At 42.7% G+C, this 20,085-nt stretch overlaps 1 protein-coding gene across 2 annotated transcripts in view; it reads right to left on the bottom strand.

The window, feature by feature from the left end:
- Positions 1-20,085, bottom strand: part of LOC126981123 (intermembrane lipid transfer protein Vps13-like) — a gene marked incomplete in the record, with an annotated part of 66,210 nt that overhangs the window by 40,956 nt on the left and 5,169 nt on the right. For both annotated transcript variants that reach the window (XM_050831836.1, XM_050831835.1), the window contains 24 exon segments: positions 224-374; positions 518-690; positions 1,158-1,292; positions 3,404-3,571; positions 5,538-5,641; positions 7,021-7,137; positions 7,650-7,899; positions 8,067-8,153; positions 8,312-8,454; positions 9,056-9,194; positions 9,498-9,589; positions 10,431-10,617; positions 11,428-11,605; positions 12,314-12,466; positions 13,029-13,283; positions 14,071-14,317; positions 14,668-14,785; positions 15,142-15,370; positions 15,510-15,636; positions 16,146-16,274; positions 16,768-16,912; positions 17,533-17,659; positions 18,289-18,382; positions 19,293-19,496. In XM_050831836.1, coding sequence (XP_050687793.1) covers positions 224-374; positions 518-690; positions 1,158-1,292; positions 3,404-3,571; positions 5,538-5,641; positions 7,021-7,137; positions 7,650-7,899; positions 8,067-8,153; positions 8,312-8,454; positions 9,056-9,194; positions 9,498-9,589; positions 10,431-10,617; positions 11,428-11,605; positions 12,314-12,466; positions 13,029-13,283; positions 14,071-14,317; positions 14,668-14,785; positions 15,142-15,370; positions 15,510-15,636; positions 16,146-16,274; positions 16,768-16,912; positions 17,533-17,659; positions 18,289-18,382; positions 19,293-19,496 — 3,752 coding nt within the window.

Here is a 20,085-nt window from a genome sequence, read left to right as displayed (position 1 = left end):
AGAGTTACAAGAAATATGGGCTGAATTTCAATAGTTTCAACGTAGATCTGAAAGCAATATAAAACACACACTGCTGAAGGAAACTATAGATGATCACTCACATAAAAACCTTAAGAATGTCACCCAAGATGTCCTCAAGAGATACAAGAAATATGGGCAGAGTTTCGATAGTTACAGTAGCACATCTTAAAGAGAAACAGCAAATGGGAACGTATAAGCTCACCTCTATCCGCTTGAGCTTTGCCTGTATGTCGAGCTCCGGCTGCTGCTTGAGCCAGGAGATGGTCAGGTTCCGGCAGATGGTGAGAGTGAGGGACACGGGCTCCAGGAGGTTGTTCTCCCTCTCTATGGTTCCCTCTGTGCTCAGCTCAACTCTAGCAACACAGGGAGCACAGGGGGCACTTAGTTAAATAATTAATATATGATGGACTGTACTGGCTAAGAGAAGGGGAACAGAACACACTGATTTTAATACACATGAGTGATCAAAACAAAACCACAACTTCTCAGTACCAACCTGGACAACTTGATCTGGTTGAGCTCGAGCTGGATCTTGTCAAACATGGCGGGGTAACCCAACTCATTGCGCTCCTTGCCCAGCTCAAACCTGTTCTTGATGGTGATCAGACCCAAGTCCACCATCAGGCCGGACAGGCTGTTGGAGTCTTGGGGCACCAGAATCAGCGGGGCCTGGAAGAGTACAGCCATTCATGTGTGTGTGTGTGTGTGTGTGTGTGTGTGTGTGTATTTACCTAGTGTGCACGTGTGTGTGTAGATGTGTATATGTGTATGTGGGGGAAAGGGAGGAAGAGAGTGAGAGACTGAGTGTTAGGAGATAGATAGAGGCCATGACAAACTGTACTTACCTAGTTTGTGTATGTGTGTGTGTGTTCATATAATCTAATAGGGAAGGAGAATGGGAGGAAGAGAGTGAGAGTGAATGACAAAGATACAGACAGAGAGCGTGAGAAGGGAGGAAACAAGGGATAGTGTAAAATGGATGACCTGACGCTTCTATAGTTTTGAGACAATGGTGTTTTATAGTGACAAGAGGAAATACAGACAAAGGATCTAATATTTTGTTGTTTACACTATTTGATATTCAGAACCCAACTAACTAAAATGTGAAAAAAGAAAACAGCAGCTCCCTGCCTCACCCTCAGTGTGAAGGACATGCTGATGCGTGCACACTTGTCGTAGGCTTCCTGCAGCGTGGCCTGGGCCGCCACGGCTGCCGCCACACTGGCCGAGGCCAGCGCCGCCTTGGCCGCCTGGAACTTGTCAATCCAGCTCTAGGAAAGAAAAAAAGAGAAAGAAAACAATCAGTATCATTCTTCTCCTCCTCCTCCTCTTCCTTCTCCTCAGCCATTAGTAATTCATTGCAAAATAAAGTCCATTTGCAATATTTCCTTTCATCCCTTGTTTTATACCAGTGTGTGCCATCCTGTCCCAGCGAAGGCTCTCTCTTCTAGTCCAGCAGATCTGTGAAATATTCTGGTAGTTTTGTGCCTTTGATGATACAAGCATGAAATTTGGTACACAGTTAGAGCATACCCTTAGGAAACATTTTGGATATAGGGACATTCCAGATTACCCCTAGGGTCAAAATGGTGGCCATTTTACAAAATGGCTGCCACGAATAACTTAACTCTGCCTACAAGGTCAGCAAAGTCATATGTGCTTGGTGCAAAACACAATGTTTTGAGTATAATATGATAATTATCAACTAGTATGCACATGCTTTATTATCTATTTGATACCTGACTAAAAAATTAATATGCATCTTCTTTTCTGTTTTCAGGTGATAACTCCACTGTAGTGCATGTGGCCATAGACTAATCCTCTCCTTGGTGGTGGTTCTTCCTAATTTTAAAGTGACTAATTTGTGTTGGTTCGAGACAATGGCCAAGAATTTCAAACTATTAGATCCGGCAGGAAGACTGTTACATCAGTTAACCAGACCGACTGGAACCTATGTGTGTTGTGTCAGATGGACACTACTGAACCTTTTCATTGTCCAGCTGACTCCAAGCGAAGCACAGGAGGATCTGGATACCAGACTCTTGCAAACAACCTTCTCCGGTTCAGTGAGATCGACTGCCTCCCAAAATCTCTCGACATATCCCTTGGACGATGGTGAGGGTATTGAGTCCACCTTACAGCACCACAGGGCTAAGTGGCATGATTCGTGCAGATTACAATACAACAAAACTCAATTGACTCGGGCAGAGAGGAAAACAACCAGTGGCGTGACCCCAAAGTTTACCCGTCAGCGTGTGGACCGCTCAGAGACACTGCGTGTTTCTTTTGTGACAAGCCAGTAGGCTTCAACCTTCGACTTGGACAGACGGGTCAGGAAATGTGCTCTGAAACTAGAAGACAAGTCACTTATTGCTAAACTGAGTGCTGGCGATATGATGGCGCAAGATGCCCTGTACCATGTGAAGTGTCTGGTTTCCCTCTATAACAAAGCAAGGGACACAAAGAGAACTTTGGATGACCAGGATGATATCAATCATGGCATAGCTCTCGGAGAACTGGTGTCCTACATCGATGATGCCCGCATAGACTCTCATGTGGCACCAGTATTCAAGCTGGCAGATCTAACAAGTTTGTACAGCAACCGACTGAAACAGCTTGGAACAGTCTTGCCTGGACGTGTCCACTCGACCAAACTCAAGTACCGGATCATGGCATATTTTCCGGACATGGAGGAGCACAAACCTGGCCGAGATGTTCTGCTTGCTTTCAACGAGGACATCGGATCAGCCCTTCATTGTGCCTGTGAACACGATGCTGATGTTCACATGTTCACATGCATCAATGCATATAGTAGTTTTGTTACCTGGATCTAGAGGTTCCACTGTATAATTTTGACTATTTCTGTATATTTGTATAATTTTATAATTTTGTTTTATGTAAGTTGATGTTAGGTCCAAACAGAAGCACTTCCTCTCAGTTCAAGAGTGTTAAATAGTAACAGTCATTCCATGGTACTTGATGAGAGTTTTTTTAAGAGTTTGTTGAAGAAAACCATCCAAAAATACAAAAATGCACCCAAAAATAACCACATAAATGGTTTATTTACGTTTTGTCACCAGTATTTGCTGTCTCTTATTTGCTACAATAAATATTTAGTTGAATAAAACCACTAGTATGCTTCTTCAATAAGTAAATATGGTTGTATTCATATGTATCCTAAGTCACGTACAACAAAAAATCGGCCATTTTGAAAAATGGCTGCCATTTTGGCCCTGGAAAGTATCTGGAATGTCCCTATATCCAAAAATCTTTCTAAGATACTGCCCTAGCAGTGTGCCAAATTTCATGCTTGTATCACCAAAGGCACATTTGTTTCACAGATCTGCTGAACTATTCTTTTTTCTTGTGACGGTCAACTCACCAGGACATCCGTGACGAACTTGTTGAGGAAGACGATCCTGGCTCCCCCGAAGGTGAGTGTGATGCTGGTGTCCACGCGCTCCATGTCCATATAGTGGCTCCCCTCCGTGGCGCCCCCAAAGAGGGACACTTGCACGTCCCACGCCTCCTTGCCCACGATCTCCACGATCTAGGGACGAAAACAAACTTATATTACTTTGGATTTTACAGACATCAGTAACATTTCTTGTGGACTATTACTTGTGTTACTTGTATATATTTGTGGATTTGTGTTCCACCACTTTTCAGGGTCGCTGGATTAAAATAAAATTATTTTAAACATATGATTATAATTGAATAGAATAAAAAAAAAATTCATGGATTGAAATCATTATTTTGAAAGATGATAAAAATGATAATAACAATAATAATAATAATAATAATAATGAAAAAAGTAATAGTAATGATAATAATAAAATAGTAATAATAATAATAATAATAATAATAATAATAATAATAATAATAATAATAATAATAATAATAATAATAATAATAATAATAATAATAATGAGAATAAAATAAACATAATTAGTTAAAGCAAACACTGAAGGTACTACCACTACTGATACACTCAATAAACTGCTAATTTTAGTTTTTAATAGCCCTTGAAGACTATGGCAAGGCTCCCTCCTCCTCCCCCCAAAAAAGAGAAATGACATGACAAGTGTTGCTGAAGAAAGGGAAATGCTAAACTATCACCAAGTGTGGATCTAAGCGAAGAACAAGACACTGGTAATAAAACAGAGGTAGATTTGGCACCAAGCTAAACACATTGCTATTCAGGACTTCCATCAGAACTATGTGGCCGTGGTTGCTGGAGTCGCTTGTATAGAATCAAGCACTTTTCTCTTTTACCACTTCCATTATTTGCACAGAATTGAGTACTTCTCTGGGATGTTACGAGCATTACTTGTATAGATATAACTATTAACCCGGTAGCAGAGGGGATCATGTTTCTTAATGGTCCCCCAAGCAAGAAAAATGAGAAAAAATCACGCCTCACACAAACCATTCCATAATATATATCAAAGCTTTTGTGCTCAGATTACATATCATCTATTTTGGGGGGGTTGTATCATGGTACAAATTTGGCCTGTCGCTGCTACATGGTAAAGCCTCAAATTTGGCCCGTCACTGCTACATGGTAAAGCCTCAAATTTGGCCCGTCGCTGCTACAAGGGAAAGCCTCAAATTTGGCCTGTCGCTGCTACATGGTAAAGCCTCAAATTTGGCCTGTCGCTGCTACATGGTAAAGCCTCAAATTTGGCCCGTCGCTGCTACATGGTAAAGCCTCAAATTTGGCCTGTCGCTGCTACCGGGTTAACTAACCTTCTACTTGAAACACTATGAGATAAAATGCCTATAGTCTACTCACACTACCAATGCCTCAGTGCCTCTGCAGCCTACACTTCAGCCTAAGAATAACATCCAACAAGGTGCCTTACTTTCCACTGGAACTCCTCTCCTGAGCCCTGAATGACCAGTGAACTCAGAGTGAAAGGGAACAAGGCAGAAAAAACATAAGGAACAAATTAGGTACATGCTGGCATTATTAACCCTTAGACGGCAGTGGAACTGTATATAGATGGTCCAGAATTCAGTCAATCAGTTTTGTGTGGCAGAAATATAACACTTCCAGACTGCGGTAGAATCCATATACAGACGTTACTTAAAACATCTCTTATGCGGCGTAACTATATTCATGCTACGGTCCTAAGGTTGGCAGTGACTACATATAGCTACTCTTCAAATACTGCCGCCGTCGATGGGTTAAAACAACAATTGAAGAGAGCACAGCAGTGATATTGAATTGATTTGACGAAAGAATGTATAAGTAAAATTTATGTACAAGTTGCTTACACTTGCACACACATTATGGAAAGTCAGAAACATGAAAGTAAGTTAAAAATAAAAGACTGAAGGCCAAACAAATGCAAAAATGAAATACAGGTTCACAAAGATAGGCAGTGAAATATGATCTACAAATAAAACATAAATTACCCCAGACCAGAAAAAGTGTCCATGAAATAAATAAAAAAACTGATACAAGTGGATGTGATAGACAGATAGATAGATGCATAGATGGATAGACTGACCTTGGGGTGCAGGGCTGTTGTGCTTGGGTCAATGACAGTGAAGTCCTTGAGCTGAGAGGTGATGAAGGTGTCCTGGCCCTTCATGGTGACATTGACGATCAGACCTGAGAGACAAACAGCCTTCCTTCAGTTAATAGTGGGATAGATTAATAAGTAGATTCATGTATAGAAAAAGCATGCATTAAGGGTATATACAATAGCCCTAGAGTTAAAGGAAGATTGTTTACTAAGATGAACAGCCCTCCTTCAGTTAATAGTGGGATAGATTAATAAGTAGATTCATATATAGAGAAAGCATGCATTAGGGTTATATACAAGTACCCCTAGAGTTAAAGGAAGATTCTTTACTAAGATGAACAGCCCTCCTTCAGTTAATAGTGGGATAGATTAATAAGTAGAGTCACGTATAGAAAAAGCATGCATTAAGGGTATATACAATAGCCCTAGAGTTAAAGGAAGATTGCTTACTAAGATGAACAGCCCTCAATCAGTTAATAGTGGAATAGATTTATAAGTAGATTCATATATAGAGAAAGCATGCATTAAGGGTATATATGTTACAGTAAAATCTTCAAAACAGTAAATTTGTAAATTTCCTAGAATTTTCAGGAAATTTAAAAAGTGACTGTTTCAATCAGTAAATTCACAAAATTACTAAAAAATTTAGGTTAGGTTAGGTTAGGTTGGTTAGGTTAGTTGATGCTCCAGTAAATTTGTAAATTTCCTAAATTTTTTAGTTTACAAATTTACTGGAGCATCAACTAACCTAACCAACCTAACCTAACCTAACCTAACCTAACCTAACCTAAATTTTTTAGTAATTTTGTGAATTTACTGATTGAAACAGTCACTTTTTAAATTTCCTGAAAATTCTAGGAAATTTACAAATTTACTGTTTTGAAGATTTTACTGTAACATATACAAGTAACCCTAGAGTTAAAGGAAGATTGTTTACTAAGATGAACAGCCCTCAATCAGTTAATAGTGGGATAGATTTATAGGTAGATTCATATATAGAGAAAGCATGCATTAAGAGTCTATACAAGCAGCCCTAAAGTTAAAGGAAGATTGTTTACTAAGATGAACAGCCCTCAATCAGTTAATAGTGGGATAGATTAATAAGTAGATTCATATATAGAGAAAGCATGCATTAAGGGTATATATACAAGTAGCCATAGAGTTAAAGGAAGATTCTTTACTAAAATGAACAGCCCTCCTTCAGTTAACAAAAGCAAGACATGTTTACAGATACATATAAAAACATGTATCAGTATGTATGCAATTAATCCCTGAGTTAAGGACAGAGTTGTATATTAAGATAAACCGGGAAAAAGAAAACGGGAAAAGAAGAAAAAGAATCATTAATGGGAGAAAATGATAAAAATAAAAGAAAGAAAAGAAGAAATTATTATGAAACCCAATGTAAATATAAATAAATAAATTGATGAATAAAAAGAATCACTGAAAAGTCTACTCTACTCACCAGCCACGTCCACTTTCGCCACATGCCGTGACTTGTGAGCAATGACCAGACTGACGTTCCCCAGCTTGGCGAATATCTTGAGAGCAGTGACGTCGGGAACTCGTCTTTTGGGGGGCACTGAAACACATATAATAAGGCCTGTGTATGTAGCTGCCTCACCCACATCCAACACTATTTGGAGTACTACTGAAACACATATAATAAGGCCAGTGTATGTAGCTGCCTCACCCACATCCAGCATTATTTGGAGTACTACTGAAACACACATAATAAGGCCTGTGTATGTAGCTGCCTCACCCACATCCAACATTATTTGGAGTACTACTGAAACACACATAACAAGGCCTGTGTATGTAGCTGCCTCACCCACATCCAGCATTAGTCTCTGCCTCTCCTTGTACTACTAAAACACATAACAAAGCTTGCCCCTACTTGTAATACTGAAACACATATAATAAGGACTGTGTATTTAGCTGCCTCACCCCAACTCACATCCAGCATTAGTCTGCCTGTGCCCAATTTCAAGGTTTAAAAAGTTGCAAGCATTTGATTTGATTGTTTTCCCCTTGTCCAACCTCCTGAACCCCCCATAAAGCAAGACAATAACCACAGACCATTCCCAATCTTACCTAGAGTTTTTGAGAGGAGCTGCTTCTTGCTTGTCAGTGTGTCTGTGTCCGACTCCAGCGTCTGTGGGTGAGCCTCCTCAGCCTGCTCTGGCGCCAACTGGTTCAGCCTGTAGGTGAGCTGCTCCACAAAGGCCAGGATGCTGAGGATGGCAGACTGCTCCAGATGGGCCTTGAGGTGGCTCACCATCACGTGGAGGTGCTGCATGGTGGACCCATACTTGACCTGGAAGTCTGGGCTCTTGCGGTTGACCTACAAAGAGGAGGTACATAGCGTTAAAACTGCAATTCTGGCTTCTATGTCCTTTTACATGTCAACATATTTCTGCAGACACATAGCTATGTTTTGCTCTGTGACAGTCTCCTGTGAAGTCACAAAATGATAATGATGAACAAAACCTCAAAAACCACCAAGCTCACCTGAGTAAAGTTAAGTGTGAGGAAGGCCTGGTCTCCTCCCTCGGTCAAGGGGGTACTCAGCAGCCTGTAGTTCCCGCCCTTCAAGTACTGAAACGAGACAAGAAAATATTGTGACACACTTACATGTAGCAGGAAATTATTAACTTATTGAAGGCATGTGAGTCATCATAATCTATCTTTCATTAATTGAGACATATTTTGCCCTGATAATTTGACCCAGGAGCTCCATTGAACACTACAGTCACCTCCACTAGGATGCCGCCCAAGACGATGGACACAGAGAGGTCAAACGTGCGGTGGGCGAGCTCGACCTTGGCTGACAACGCTGCCACTTTCATCAGCGACTCGTAGCCCGACCCAAGCTTCTTCTTGAGCTCCAGGCGGATCTCTGAAAGGATATGTATGGCTGATGTGATTTGGCAGCAGAAGATAAGAGTAGGAACATGAGACAAACTGAGGTAATGGTTCTGATAATGTCCGGCTAAAACCCAAACCAAACTTCTTAAGCTTGATGGGTCTCTGAAAGGATATGGCTGATGTGATTTGACAACAGAAGATAGGAGTAAAATCATGAGACAAAAAATGGAAGCTCTGTTGGTGATGCTGGTGATGTCTAGCTGAACGATTTGGCGGCAGACAAGAGGAGTGAATATATGTCGGAAAGAATGCAAGCTCAGGTGGTGGCGGTGATGACGATGCTAAACTTAAACCAAAACCCAACTTGTTATTCTTTAGCTCTGAAAGGTTACATGTGATTTGACAACAGAAAATAGGAGATAAGACTCAAAACACACGAGCAGACGCATGCAAGCTCAGGTGGTGATGACGATGCTAAACTTAAACCAAAACCCAACTTGTTATTCTTTAGCTCTGAAAGGTTACATGTGATTTGACAACAGAAAATAAGAGACAAGACTCAAAAACACATGAGTACAGGAATGCCAGCTCGACCCTCAGTCCCCACCCCCTTGAGTTGCGCCTCCACCCACCGCTGATGACGAAAGACAGCTCCAGGTTGGTGAACTGTGGCGTCTCCTTCTGCTCCTGCTTGGCGCTCCGCAGCTCAGTACGCTCCAGCCGCACCAGAGCCACATCATCCGTGGCAACGCTGCGGCTCAGGTCGTCACTCTGAAAGCAACCGTCACATTGTTATTATTATCATTATTATTAGTTGTACAACAATGCTCCAATTCAGGTCATTACTCTGTAAACATGCGTCACTTAACAATCAGAGCTCTTTCTTTTATTATTATTATTATTGCAATGGTCCGATTCCGGTCTTCACTTAACAATCCAAGCCCTTTCTTTTATCATTCTACCAAATCACAACCAGACAAGAGTAAGGTGGATCAATTCTTCTCTGGTCCTCCCTGTAAATGGTTGAAAATAGAGAGAACCCGTGCTAACTATACCACCCGAGAATGTACGTACCTGATCAAAGTCTGACGTCTCCTCCGGCTCCTCGCTCTTCTCTCCCTTGGGAATGCTGTGGATGATGTAGGCCAGCTGCAGCAGTCTCTCGTCTGGAGGCAAACAACAGGGGTGTGTGTATTAGTATCTGTGATTTTTGTGCTCCATTCCATGTTTATGTCTCTGCTGCACATGACTGGGTTGAGAGGACAATGCTATTCCCTACTCCGTTCTACCGGCCTTTCAGACTCACTGGCGAGGGAGAGCGTCATGTCAGGCAAGGATATGTGTATTATTATCTGTGATCTTTGTGTTCCATTCCACATCTATGTCTCTGATGCACATGACTGGGTTGAAAGGACAATGCTATTCCCTACTCCCTTCTCCCAGGCATTTCAGACTCACTGGCGAGGGAGAGCGTCATGTCAGGCAAGGATATGTGTATTATTATGTGGTCTTTGTGCTCCATTCCACATCTATGTCTCTGATGCACATGACTGGGTTGAAAGGACACTGTTATTCCCTACTCCTTTCTCCCAGGGCTCTCAGACTCACCGGTGACGGAAAGCCCCATGTCAGGCAGTGGAAGGTGTATTATTACTTGTGATCTTTGTGCTCCATTCCATGTCTGTCTCTGATGCACATGACTGGGTTGAGAGGACAATGTTATTCCTTTCTCCCTTCTCCCGGCCTTTCAGACTCACTGGCCGAGCCATTTCTTTTTTTCCCTTTCTCACCCTTCCTCTCCACTTCTCTTACCCCATGTTCATCTGTAGACCTCTGACATTAAGCATTGATTCTTAGGTCTTTACACTTTTATCTTCCTTTTTCTGTAACCTCCCTTCCTCTACTACAAAAGGACCAGAGAGACAGAAAAGAAGGCGAGAAGAATGGAGGTGAAAGGAACAGGCTTAAAGGCCCTACCAAGTCACAACCAGACACAACCAGACTCACCGGCAACGGACAGCCCCACATCAGGCAGGGAAATATGTATCTTGACCTTGGCCAGGTTTGGGTCGTTGGTGAGGAGGCACTTGTGCAGGTCCACGTGCAGGGTGGTGGGCTCCAGCAGGTGGAGGGGTGAGGCCTTGCCACTGCTCACCGTGTCCCGCCAGTCCTCCGCCGTCAGGGACACCAGCGCCTGAAACAACAGCAGCAGGAGTGTGTCATATATCATGGCAGACACTATAAATAAAATTCACCAGTGCCACTATCAGGCTGGCCCATGCACCAGGCACCTCAAGAGTCAACTGATGCTATAAGAAGAGGAAAAAGAAGAAAAAAAATGCCCTTTGATGTCTTTATGGAGCACAGCATTATAAGGTTGGGCACCCATTTCTCTATGATCCACATCCAAGAAAAGTTTAAATACCATAGATGTATAAATACCATGAGTTCACACATAATATATTAATGAAAACAACTGCACTCCACAACACTCCTTGGCATAAATGACTACTGACGTGATAAGCAATAGTTATAACCACCACAAATGCAAATTCAAGAGTAATATTTGAATGAAAACAACTCTAGTCCACAACATTCATGAATATACTAAATGACTTCTAGCAGGATAAGCAATCATTGTAAATACCATAAGTGTAAATTCAAGCTTAACCCCTTAACTGTGGATTTTCTACAAGAAGACATCACCAAGCTACAGGAATGGAACAAAAAGTGGCTGCTACAATTCAATGAAGAAAAATGTAAAGTCCTGCACCTTGGGAGGGGATATCCAGCATACCAATACCACATGGGAAACACTCCACTACCCACCACAGAGGCAGAGAAAGACCTGAGACTATATGTTACCAGGCTACCAGTGAAGACAAAATCCATGCCAATCACAGTGGACAGGTTAATAACTCAATGAAAATAGGTATATAACTGCAGTCCACAACACCCATGAATTTAAATGACTTCTAGTGTGATAAATATAAATTCTCCTGACCTGTATATCCACAAGTTCGATGATAAATTTGTCGTACGAGGACGTCCTGACAATGTTCATGACCTCCTCCTGCGAGTGGCCCATAGACACCAGCTTAGAGAGGGCGGGTGCGTCCTTGGTCCGTGGCTTGCTCTGCATCTGAACACTGCCGAGCGTCACCACAACGGCAGAACAGTTCCTGGAAACAAGGCAGCACTAAGTAGGGACCCAGTGTGATGATCATGGGGGAGGGGGAGGGGGAAGAGGAGGAGGAGGGGAAACGAGGGAATGCAAATGGAAATGTGAGTAAAGGAGAGAAAGGGGAAGGGAAGGGAAGGGAGATGAGACAGAGAGGGATGATTGTCAAGAACGGGAGAGATTCAAAGCCTGGCCAACCCCATAAAGGAAAACAGACATTAAATGAAGAAGAGAAAGAATAAGATGCGAAAATTCCTTACTCTGTGTAGGATCTGTTTTCTGGAATGATGATGTGTGACAGAGAGGGATGATCATCAAGAACAGGAGAGACTCAAAGCCCGGCCAACCCCATAAAGGAAAACGGACATTAAATGAAGAAGAGAAAGAATAAGACGTGAAAATTCCTTACTCTGTGTAGGATCTGTTTCTGGAATGATGATGTGTGACAGAGAGGGATGATCACCAAGGATGGGAGAGATTCAAAGCCCGGCCAACCCCATAAAGGAAAACAGACATTAAATGAAGAAGAGAAAGAATAAGACATGAAAATTCCTTACTCTGTGTAGGATCCGTTTTCTGGAATGATGATGTGGGACAGAGAGGGATGATTGTCAAGAACAGGAGAGACTCAAAGCCCGGCCAACCCCATAAAGGAAAACGGACATTCAATGAAGATGAGAAAGTATAATAAGATGCAAAAATTCCTTACTCTGCGTAGGATCCGTTTTCTGGAATGATGATGTGTGAGGCGGCAAAGGACAGGTTGAGGTCCAGGATGCTGTGGTTGTCGATGGCCGTCTGGAGGCCTGTCACGCTCCTCTCCTTCACCACCTCCAGCTGGTTCAGTGCTGCCGCCTGCAACCTGAAGATAACAACAAGAACAAGACCTGTGTTAACTCAATGACTGCAGATTTCCTACCAGAGGACATCACCAAGCTACAGGAATGGAACAAAAAGTGACTACAACAATTTAGTGACAAAAAATGTAGTTCTGCACCTTGGGAGGGGATATCCAGCACACCAATACCACATGAGAAACACTCCACTATCCACCACAGAGGCAGAGAAAGACCTGGGAGTATATGTTACCTGGCTACAAGTGAAGGCCAAATCCGCGCCAATTGCAGCGGTCGGGTCAAGTAGACTACGATAAACCATAAAGAAACATATTTATAAGAACTGTGTTAACCCAGTAGCAGCGACGGGCCAAATTTGTGGCTTTACCGTGTAGCAGCGACGGGCCAAATTTGTGCCATGATGTAACCCCCCAAAAATAGATGATACATAAACTGATCACAAATGCTTTGATATATATTATGAAATGGTTTGTGTGAGTGATGATTTTTTCTCATTTTTCTCGCTTGGAGGGACCATTAAGAAACATGATCCCCGCTGCTACTGGGTTAAGTAGTTCAAGTGCTTACTGCTGCAGGGACACATCCTTGGGCGGGGCAAAGACGTCGCTGATCTGTATGATGGTGTGTGCGTGGTACATGACCTCAATCGGCTGGGCCACCACCTTCACACGCTGGTCACATGCCTTGTCCAGCGGGTTGGTCTCGAAGGTCACGTCCAGTAGGGGCGCCCCGCTAGTGGTGGTCTCTGTGGTCACCAGGCGGGGCACGGGGCCTTCAACGGGGTAGCCCTCCACTGTAAGACTTTGCACGCTCGCCTTGACCCTGGAAGAAGTGTTTGGATTAACTTTTATTCTGTTATTTATTTTATTTTATTAACTTTTATTTTATTTCATTATTATGGCAGATCAGACACTCTACCTCCTTCTAACACCTTTTCAGCTTCAATTGTCTTTTCTAATCCTGTTTTCTTTCTATAATCAAGCACAAACTATTACTTTTTCTTCTTTCCTTCTGTCTCCAATTCTCTTTACTCCTTTCCTTCTGTCTCCTATTCGGTTTCTCTTTTACTTCTTCCTTCTATTTCCTATTCTATTCCTATTTCTTTCTCTCCTTATTTCTATAATCAGACACACCCAATTCCTTTTTCTTCTTTCCTTCTATCTCCTCTTATTCTATTCCTTGTTCCTTCTCTCCTTCTTTCTATAATCAGACACACCCAATTCCTTTTTCTTCTTTCCTTCTATCTCCTCTTATTCTATTCCTTGTTCTCTCTTTCCTTCCTTCCTCCTATCCTTCATTTATCCTCCCTTCCTTCCTTTCTTCTACCCTTCCTTCACCCTCTCTACTTTTTTCTTTCTTCCATCTACCTCCTATCCTATACCTTGTTCTTTCCTTCCTACCTTTCTCATACCCTTCCTGAACCCCCCCTACCCTTCCTGTACCCTCCTTACCCTTCCTTCTTTTCTTCTTCCTTCCCTCCCTTCCTGAACCCTCCCTACCCTTCCTACCCTTCCTTCCTTTCCCCTTCCCTTCCTATATATCCCCTACCCTTCCTGTACCTTGCCTTTCCTTCCTTTCTTTCTCCTACTCTTCCCTTTCTTCTCCCTACCTGACAGCACTGGCCCCGGACCGGTTCTCGAGGGCTGAGGTGACCTGGTCCAGCTTGAGGTGCAGGACGCAGGCTCCCCCGGTGTCCTCGTCTGTCACCCGGATGGTCAGCTGCTTGAGGAGGAATTTGAGGAGGATGTCAACAAACTCCTCGGGGTAGCTGGGTGGAGGGCCACTGTCAGAGTACCCAATGGCCTCGTGTAGCTTCTGCTTCTCCTCGTCGGTCATTGCGGATTTAAGCTTCATGGCTGAAAGAAATGGGAAGGTTAATGGTATGGTGTCAAGGATTTGGGCTTCATGGCTAAAAAAAGGGGACAGTTAAGTGTACAGTGTTGTGGATTTGAGCTTCATGGCTTATAGAAAGGGGACAGTTAAGTGTACAGTGTTGTGGATTTGAGCTTCATGGCTAAGATAAAGGGAGAGTTAAGTGTGTAGTGATGTGGATTTGAGCTTCATGGTTAAAAGAAAGAAGGGGAAGGTTACTGTTATGGTGTTGGTTGCTTGATTAACTATGGGCATTATTGTTACTCTCATCATCATCATTATTATTGTCCATCTCTAGTTGCTTTCATCCTAACAATCCCAACCCTCCCCTCACCTAGGTTCCCCTCGTCCTTGTCGTCGTCGGTGGTCTGGTCGCCGCCCCCGAACAGCCATCCGCTGAACCATCCTTTCTTCTGCTTCTCTTGCTTCCGCAGGCGTCCCTCCCTCTGGACCTGTGTGTGGGGGGGGGGGAAGGGGAATAGGATTAGCTTTCAATCATTCTCACCTCCATTCTTGCTACAATCTTACTCCCTTACTGCATTTTCACCTCCCTCTTTACTCCCTCCCTGCTTCCTTCCTTTCTCCCTCGCAGCCTCCTTACCTTCCTCTCTCCTCCCTCATACCCTCCTAACTACATCCTTACTCCCTTACTGCATTTTTACCTCCCTCCTTCCTCCCTTCATCCATCCCAGCCTCCTCACCTCCCTCCTTACTCCCTTACTGAAGCATTACCTCTCTCCTTCCTTCCTCACTCCATCTTTAACCTAACCTAACCTAATTCTCTCCTCCCTCCCCCCATCCTCCTCACCTCCATCTCTGCCTGCCTCCTGACCAGCGTGATGTTGAACACGTCCAGGGTGCGTTCACAGTCCTGCAGGTCCTTGGTGAGTGCTGAGGTCAGCTTGTTCTCCAGCTTGGCTTTGTACACAGCCTTGTACTGCCGACACCTGGCCCTGTGCTGCCTCATGTGCTCCCAAGACCAGTTCTGGTGCACGCGCCGGATGTTCTCCAGCTGGCACTCGTAGGCGTAGTGCCACCTGTGCAATAGAGACACTCCTGAGAACCTGACTCATCTTCCTAGTGGCCTTAGGAAACAGGTGTTGTGAGAGCTGAAAGTGTATGAGAAAACAGACCTTACAGTGATCACTAACAGATTATCACTCAAAAACTACTAACCATTTTGTAGCATTGCCGGCGACCTTATGGACTTGTGGGCGATACTTCCTGTACTTGGAGGACAGGGTGAGTCTGTCAAAGGAGTCAAGGAGCGCCATGATGCCAGAGTACTGCCGGCGCGTCAGGCCTAGAGAGTAACAAGCAAAGACAATCAGACATTCTAATAATAAAATAAGTTCAGTGTCATGGTAATACAGTCAAAACTTAAGGCACACATGCAGTCACTGGCTCTAGTGGGATAATAATGCAAGTTCAATGTCTTGGTAAAGCTTTCAATGCTCAACAAGAAATGCAGTAAGAGGTTCTAATGGGATAATATAATACCTAAGTTCAGTGTCATACTAAAACATTCAATGCTCAACTAAGAAACAACTGCAGCCAGAGGTTTAAATTAAATAATATAATAAGTTCAATGTCATGGTAAAACAGTCATTGCTTAAGGCACGAGCCAATTGATTCTCCTGCACAGAAAGGGTTCAAGATTCACCAGTCTGGCATTGGATGGAGTGATCGACTTTGACAAACATTACTACAACCTAACCTCCATTCTTACTACATCTTTACCTCCATCCTTACTCCCTTACTACATCCTCACTATACCTTACTACATCCTTACTGAGGTACGTTTGCACTCACCCACAGCCAGTTCGTCCATCACAAAGTCCAGGGAAACAAAGGGTATGGAGAAGACCTTGCCACCCTCGTCAGGCTGCTCCGGTTTGGGGTTCAACTGTAGCTTGGCAGAGGAACAGATGGGGCCGATAACTGCAGGGGAGAGAGATGCCTTTGTACTCTTCTCACACAAGATTAAAAATGCAAAATAAGAAGCTAAGTAAGTGCAAAATAAGAGCTAAATGGAGAACAAAAATTAACTGTAGCTTGGGAGAACTTATTGGGCCAAGAACTGTAGGGGTGGGAGTCTGTTTCCAGTCATCTCACTCAAGACTAAAATGCAGAACAATAATTAACTGTAGCCTGGCAGAGGAACAGATGGGGCCAATAACTGCAAGGGATGAGAATGATTTTTAGTCTGGTGCCCTAACTTCCTTCCTCCTCATCAGTTAACATGCTAACTGATAAGACACAGTATATCTATCTATCTGGTGCCCTATCTGCCTCCATGCCCCTTTGGTTATGCACAGTAAAGACTTCTATTTCTATCTACTGCCATAACTTCCTTCATGTCCTCTTGTTATGCTGTCTATTATTATCAAACCATCCTTGCTCTGCCACATATAAGACTCGCCTCTCCACTTACTGTAGCTCATCCCCTGAGGTATGTAGTCTTGTGAGGTGATAAGCTCTTTAAGGCACTTGATCATTTCACTCTTGTCGTGGCCGTTCTGCGCGACCAACTTTGCATCCGGGTTCCAGTAGATCCCCAGGCAATCAAGTGTGTTCAACTGGGGAGAGAGGGAAACTATTATATATCTCTATCTATCTATCCATCTATCCAGGCAATCAAGTGTGTTCAACTGGGGAGAGAGGGAAACTATTATATATCTCTATCTATCTATCCATCTATCTATCTATCCAGGCAATCAAGTGTGTTCAACTGGGGAGAGAGGGAAACTATTATATATCTCTATCTATCTATCCATCTATCCAGGCAATCAAGTGTGTTCAACTGGGGAGAGACGGGAACTATTATATATCTCTATCTATCTATGGCTGCACACTTCTATCATCAACCCCTTGACTACGGATTTCCTACAAGAAGACATCACCAAGCTACAGGAAAGGAATAAAACGTGGCTGCTACAATGCAATGAAGAAAAATGTAAAGTCCTACCAATACCACATGCAAAACACTCCACTATCCACCACAGAGGCAGAGAAAGACCTGGGAGTATATGTTACCAGGCTACCAGTGAAGGCAAAATCTTTTCTAGTCTCCTCACACACAAGATTATAATGCAAAATAAGAAGGAACAGCAAAACACGAGGTCAATACAATACACAATAATCAACATTGGCTTGGCAGTAGACGGGTTAAACAACATGTAAATAAATGTGTACTTGCCTTATAGACCAGCTTGCTTGCGTCCAGGCGAGGGATCCAGTCTGCCCCGGTACTCTGCATGGTGAGGTTGGACAGAGTGATCCCGGCAGCAAACTGGGAACTCTGGCAGCTGAGGGAGTCTTCATACCTGCAATGTTTAGTGTTGTTCATTGACTGACTGACTGACTAACTGACAGGCTCTTTCATCAGCTGCTTCTGTGCTCAACTCTGTCTACCTGGCCCTTGAGTCTCCCCTTCATCCCATCCCTATCCTCTCTCTGATTTCCTCTTTGTGGACGGCCAATACCTCTCTCCCTTGTCTTAGGCCTGAAGGTGTTGTGTTAGGCTTCATGTCTCATCAAAATGTCCTGTCATATTCCCGTTTTGCTTCTCCTGTCTCTATTGATATCTACCCTTTCTTGCTCTGCCAAATAAAAGGCTTGACATTCCACTTACTTACAAAGAGTTTTAGACTTCTAGAAAATTGTATTCCACTAGTCTATGATTATTATTATTATTGTAAGAGGCAAAGCAGGTACAGAGGTAGGAGTACAGACACTATAAGCTGCCTCCACACACTTGAAATGCTGAGATATAAAAGCAATGAAAGAAAAGGAGAAATAGGATGAGAGAATACAGAAGATTATAGCAATGGAGGGACAGAAGGAGAGCCTAATAAATGTCTTAAATACACAACAAAGAACGCTGTACATTTTTGTCTTACGCAAGGATATAAATGCTAGACCTGTTTAGTACTACTTCCAGATGACAGCTTACCTAACGTGTATGTCCTTGATGAAGATCTGGATGTTGCGAATAATCTGAGAGCAGAGCTTCTCAAAAAATCCATCCTGAGATGCGGATTGGTCCCCTGAGGAAAAAAAAACTAGCATATAATTTTTAGTTGTTATTCAAAATTAATCATCATTCTAATATGCCATAAGGGAAGTTGTGGTTCAAATTGTATGTCTCAGGAAAAGAAAAAAAGAAAAAAATGAAAATAAATAAATGAATAAATAAGAATACAAATTGCATTAGTTTATTCACATTGATTAAGCCATAACGGAAGTTGTGGTTTGAATTGTACGTCTCAGGAAAAGATAAAAAGAGAAAATAGATAAATGAATAAACAAGAAAATACAAATTGCTTAAGTTTATTCACATTGATCAAGTGCATAAGGATCTCCAAGATACCAACAACAATAAAAAAAATAAAAAATAAAAAATAAAAATAAATAAAAGGAAAAAGAGCAAGAAAGTCCACCAAGCACTACTCCAGCAAAAGGATACAGAATTAGTGACCAGAAGAGAGGTCAATGTCAGGTGGAGAGATGCCTTGGGTTGTATTCCTAAACATTTCTACATCCAAGAACACACATATTTGACAAGGCTTTCGTAGGAGTTTTGGGCATTTCCAGGGGTAGTTTTATGGCCCTGGTGGAAGTATTAAACATTTCTACATCCAAGAACACACATATTTGACAAGGCTTTCGTATGAGTTTTGGGCATTTCCAGGGGTAGTTTTATGACCCTGGTGGAAGTATTAAACATTTCTGCACCCAAGAACACAAATTTGACAAGGCTTTCATAGGAGTTTTGGGCATTTCCAGGGGTAGTTTTATGGCCCTGGTGGTAGTTTGACCCTTCCTCTGTACCGTGAACCTAAAAGAAACACTCATGGGAACCCGAGTGCTCTCCTTTTTGGCCTCTGGAAATAGATGACGAGAGAGGTGTAAGTGTCTGAGAATCCCACACTTGACACATACGGATCAAACACTGACCTTTTTCCATCTCCTGCTGCTTCTGCCTGGCCTCCTCCCCCCGCTGCAGGGCCGCCATCTTCCCCTCCTGCAGCAGCTTCTCCTCCTTCTCTGCGTCGTACTGTATGGAGGTCTTGGGCACCACCACCACCAGCACACGCTCCACCGTGGCCTCCCATCGCTCCTTGAACAGGTTCTTCCACGGGATTTTGAGCTTCAAGTAGCCTGGGAGGGGACATGCATATATGATGACTGTGTGGGTTGAGGTTAGGTTAGGTATCTTCAGACACATGACTGGCAACAATTTATAGTCATGCAAAAGTAACAGTTAGTTTAGTCTAAAATATCATTCTGTCAATTAGATGTGGGGTTGCTTTGTGTAATAGACAATGAACTACAAGAAACATAGATAAAACTGCATTACCTTCTTACAAAAAAATGCGATACCTTCTTGGAAAAAACTGAGCTACCTTTCTAAAAAAACTGAGCTGCCTTTCTAAAAAAAACTGAGATACCTTCCTAAAAAATAAGATACCTTCCTAAACAAAACTGAGATACCTTCTACAAAAAACTGAGATACCTTCCTAAAAAAAAACTGAGATATACCTTCCTAAAAACTGAGTTATATCTCATACCACAGTAGAGGAAGATGAAAATTACTTTAACGCCATGAGAAACAGTTATGCGAGTGAAAATCAAACAGTGTAGTCTATAGGCTTTACATATAAGAGTGCAAGTTTATGTATACACCAAATTTTTGCTCTATATGGGACCACACTACATAAGGGAGCATTTAATTTCTTTCCTTCAACAT

The sequence above is a fragment of the Eriocheir sinensis genome, chromosome 46 (assembly GCF_024679095.1).
Source record: "Eriocheir sinensis breed Jianghai 21 chromosome 46, ASM2467909v1, whole genome shotgun sequence".
In the NCBI taxonomy this organism is placed as follows: Eukaryota; Metazoa; Arthropoda; class Malacostraca; order Decapoda; family Varunidae; genus Eriocheir; species Eriocheir sinensis.
The sequence above is the reverse complement of the archived record's forward strand: the minus strand, read 5'-3'. Positions and strand labels throughout refer to the sequence as shown.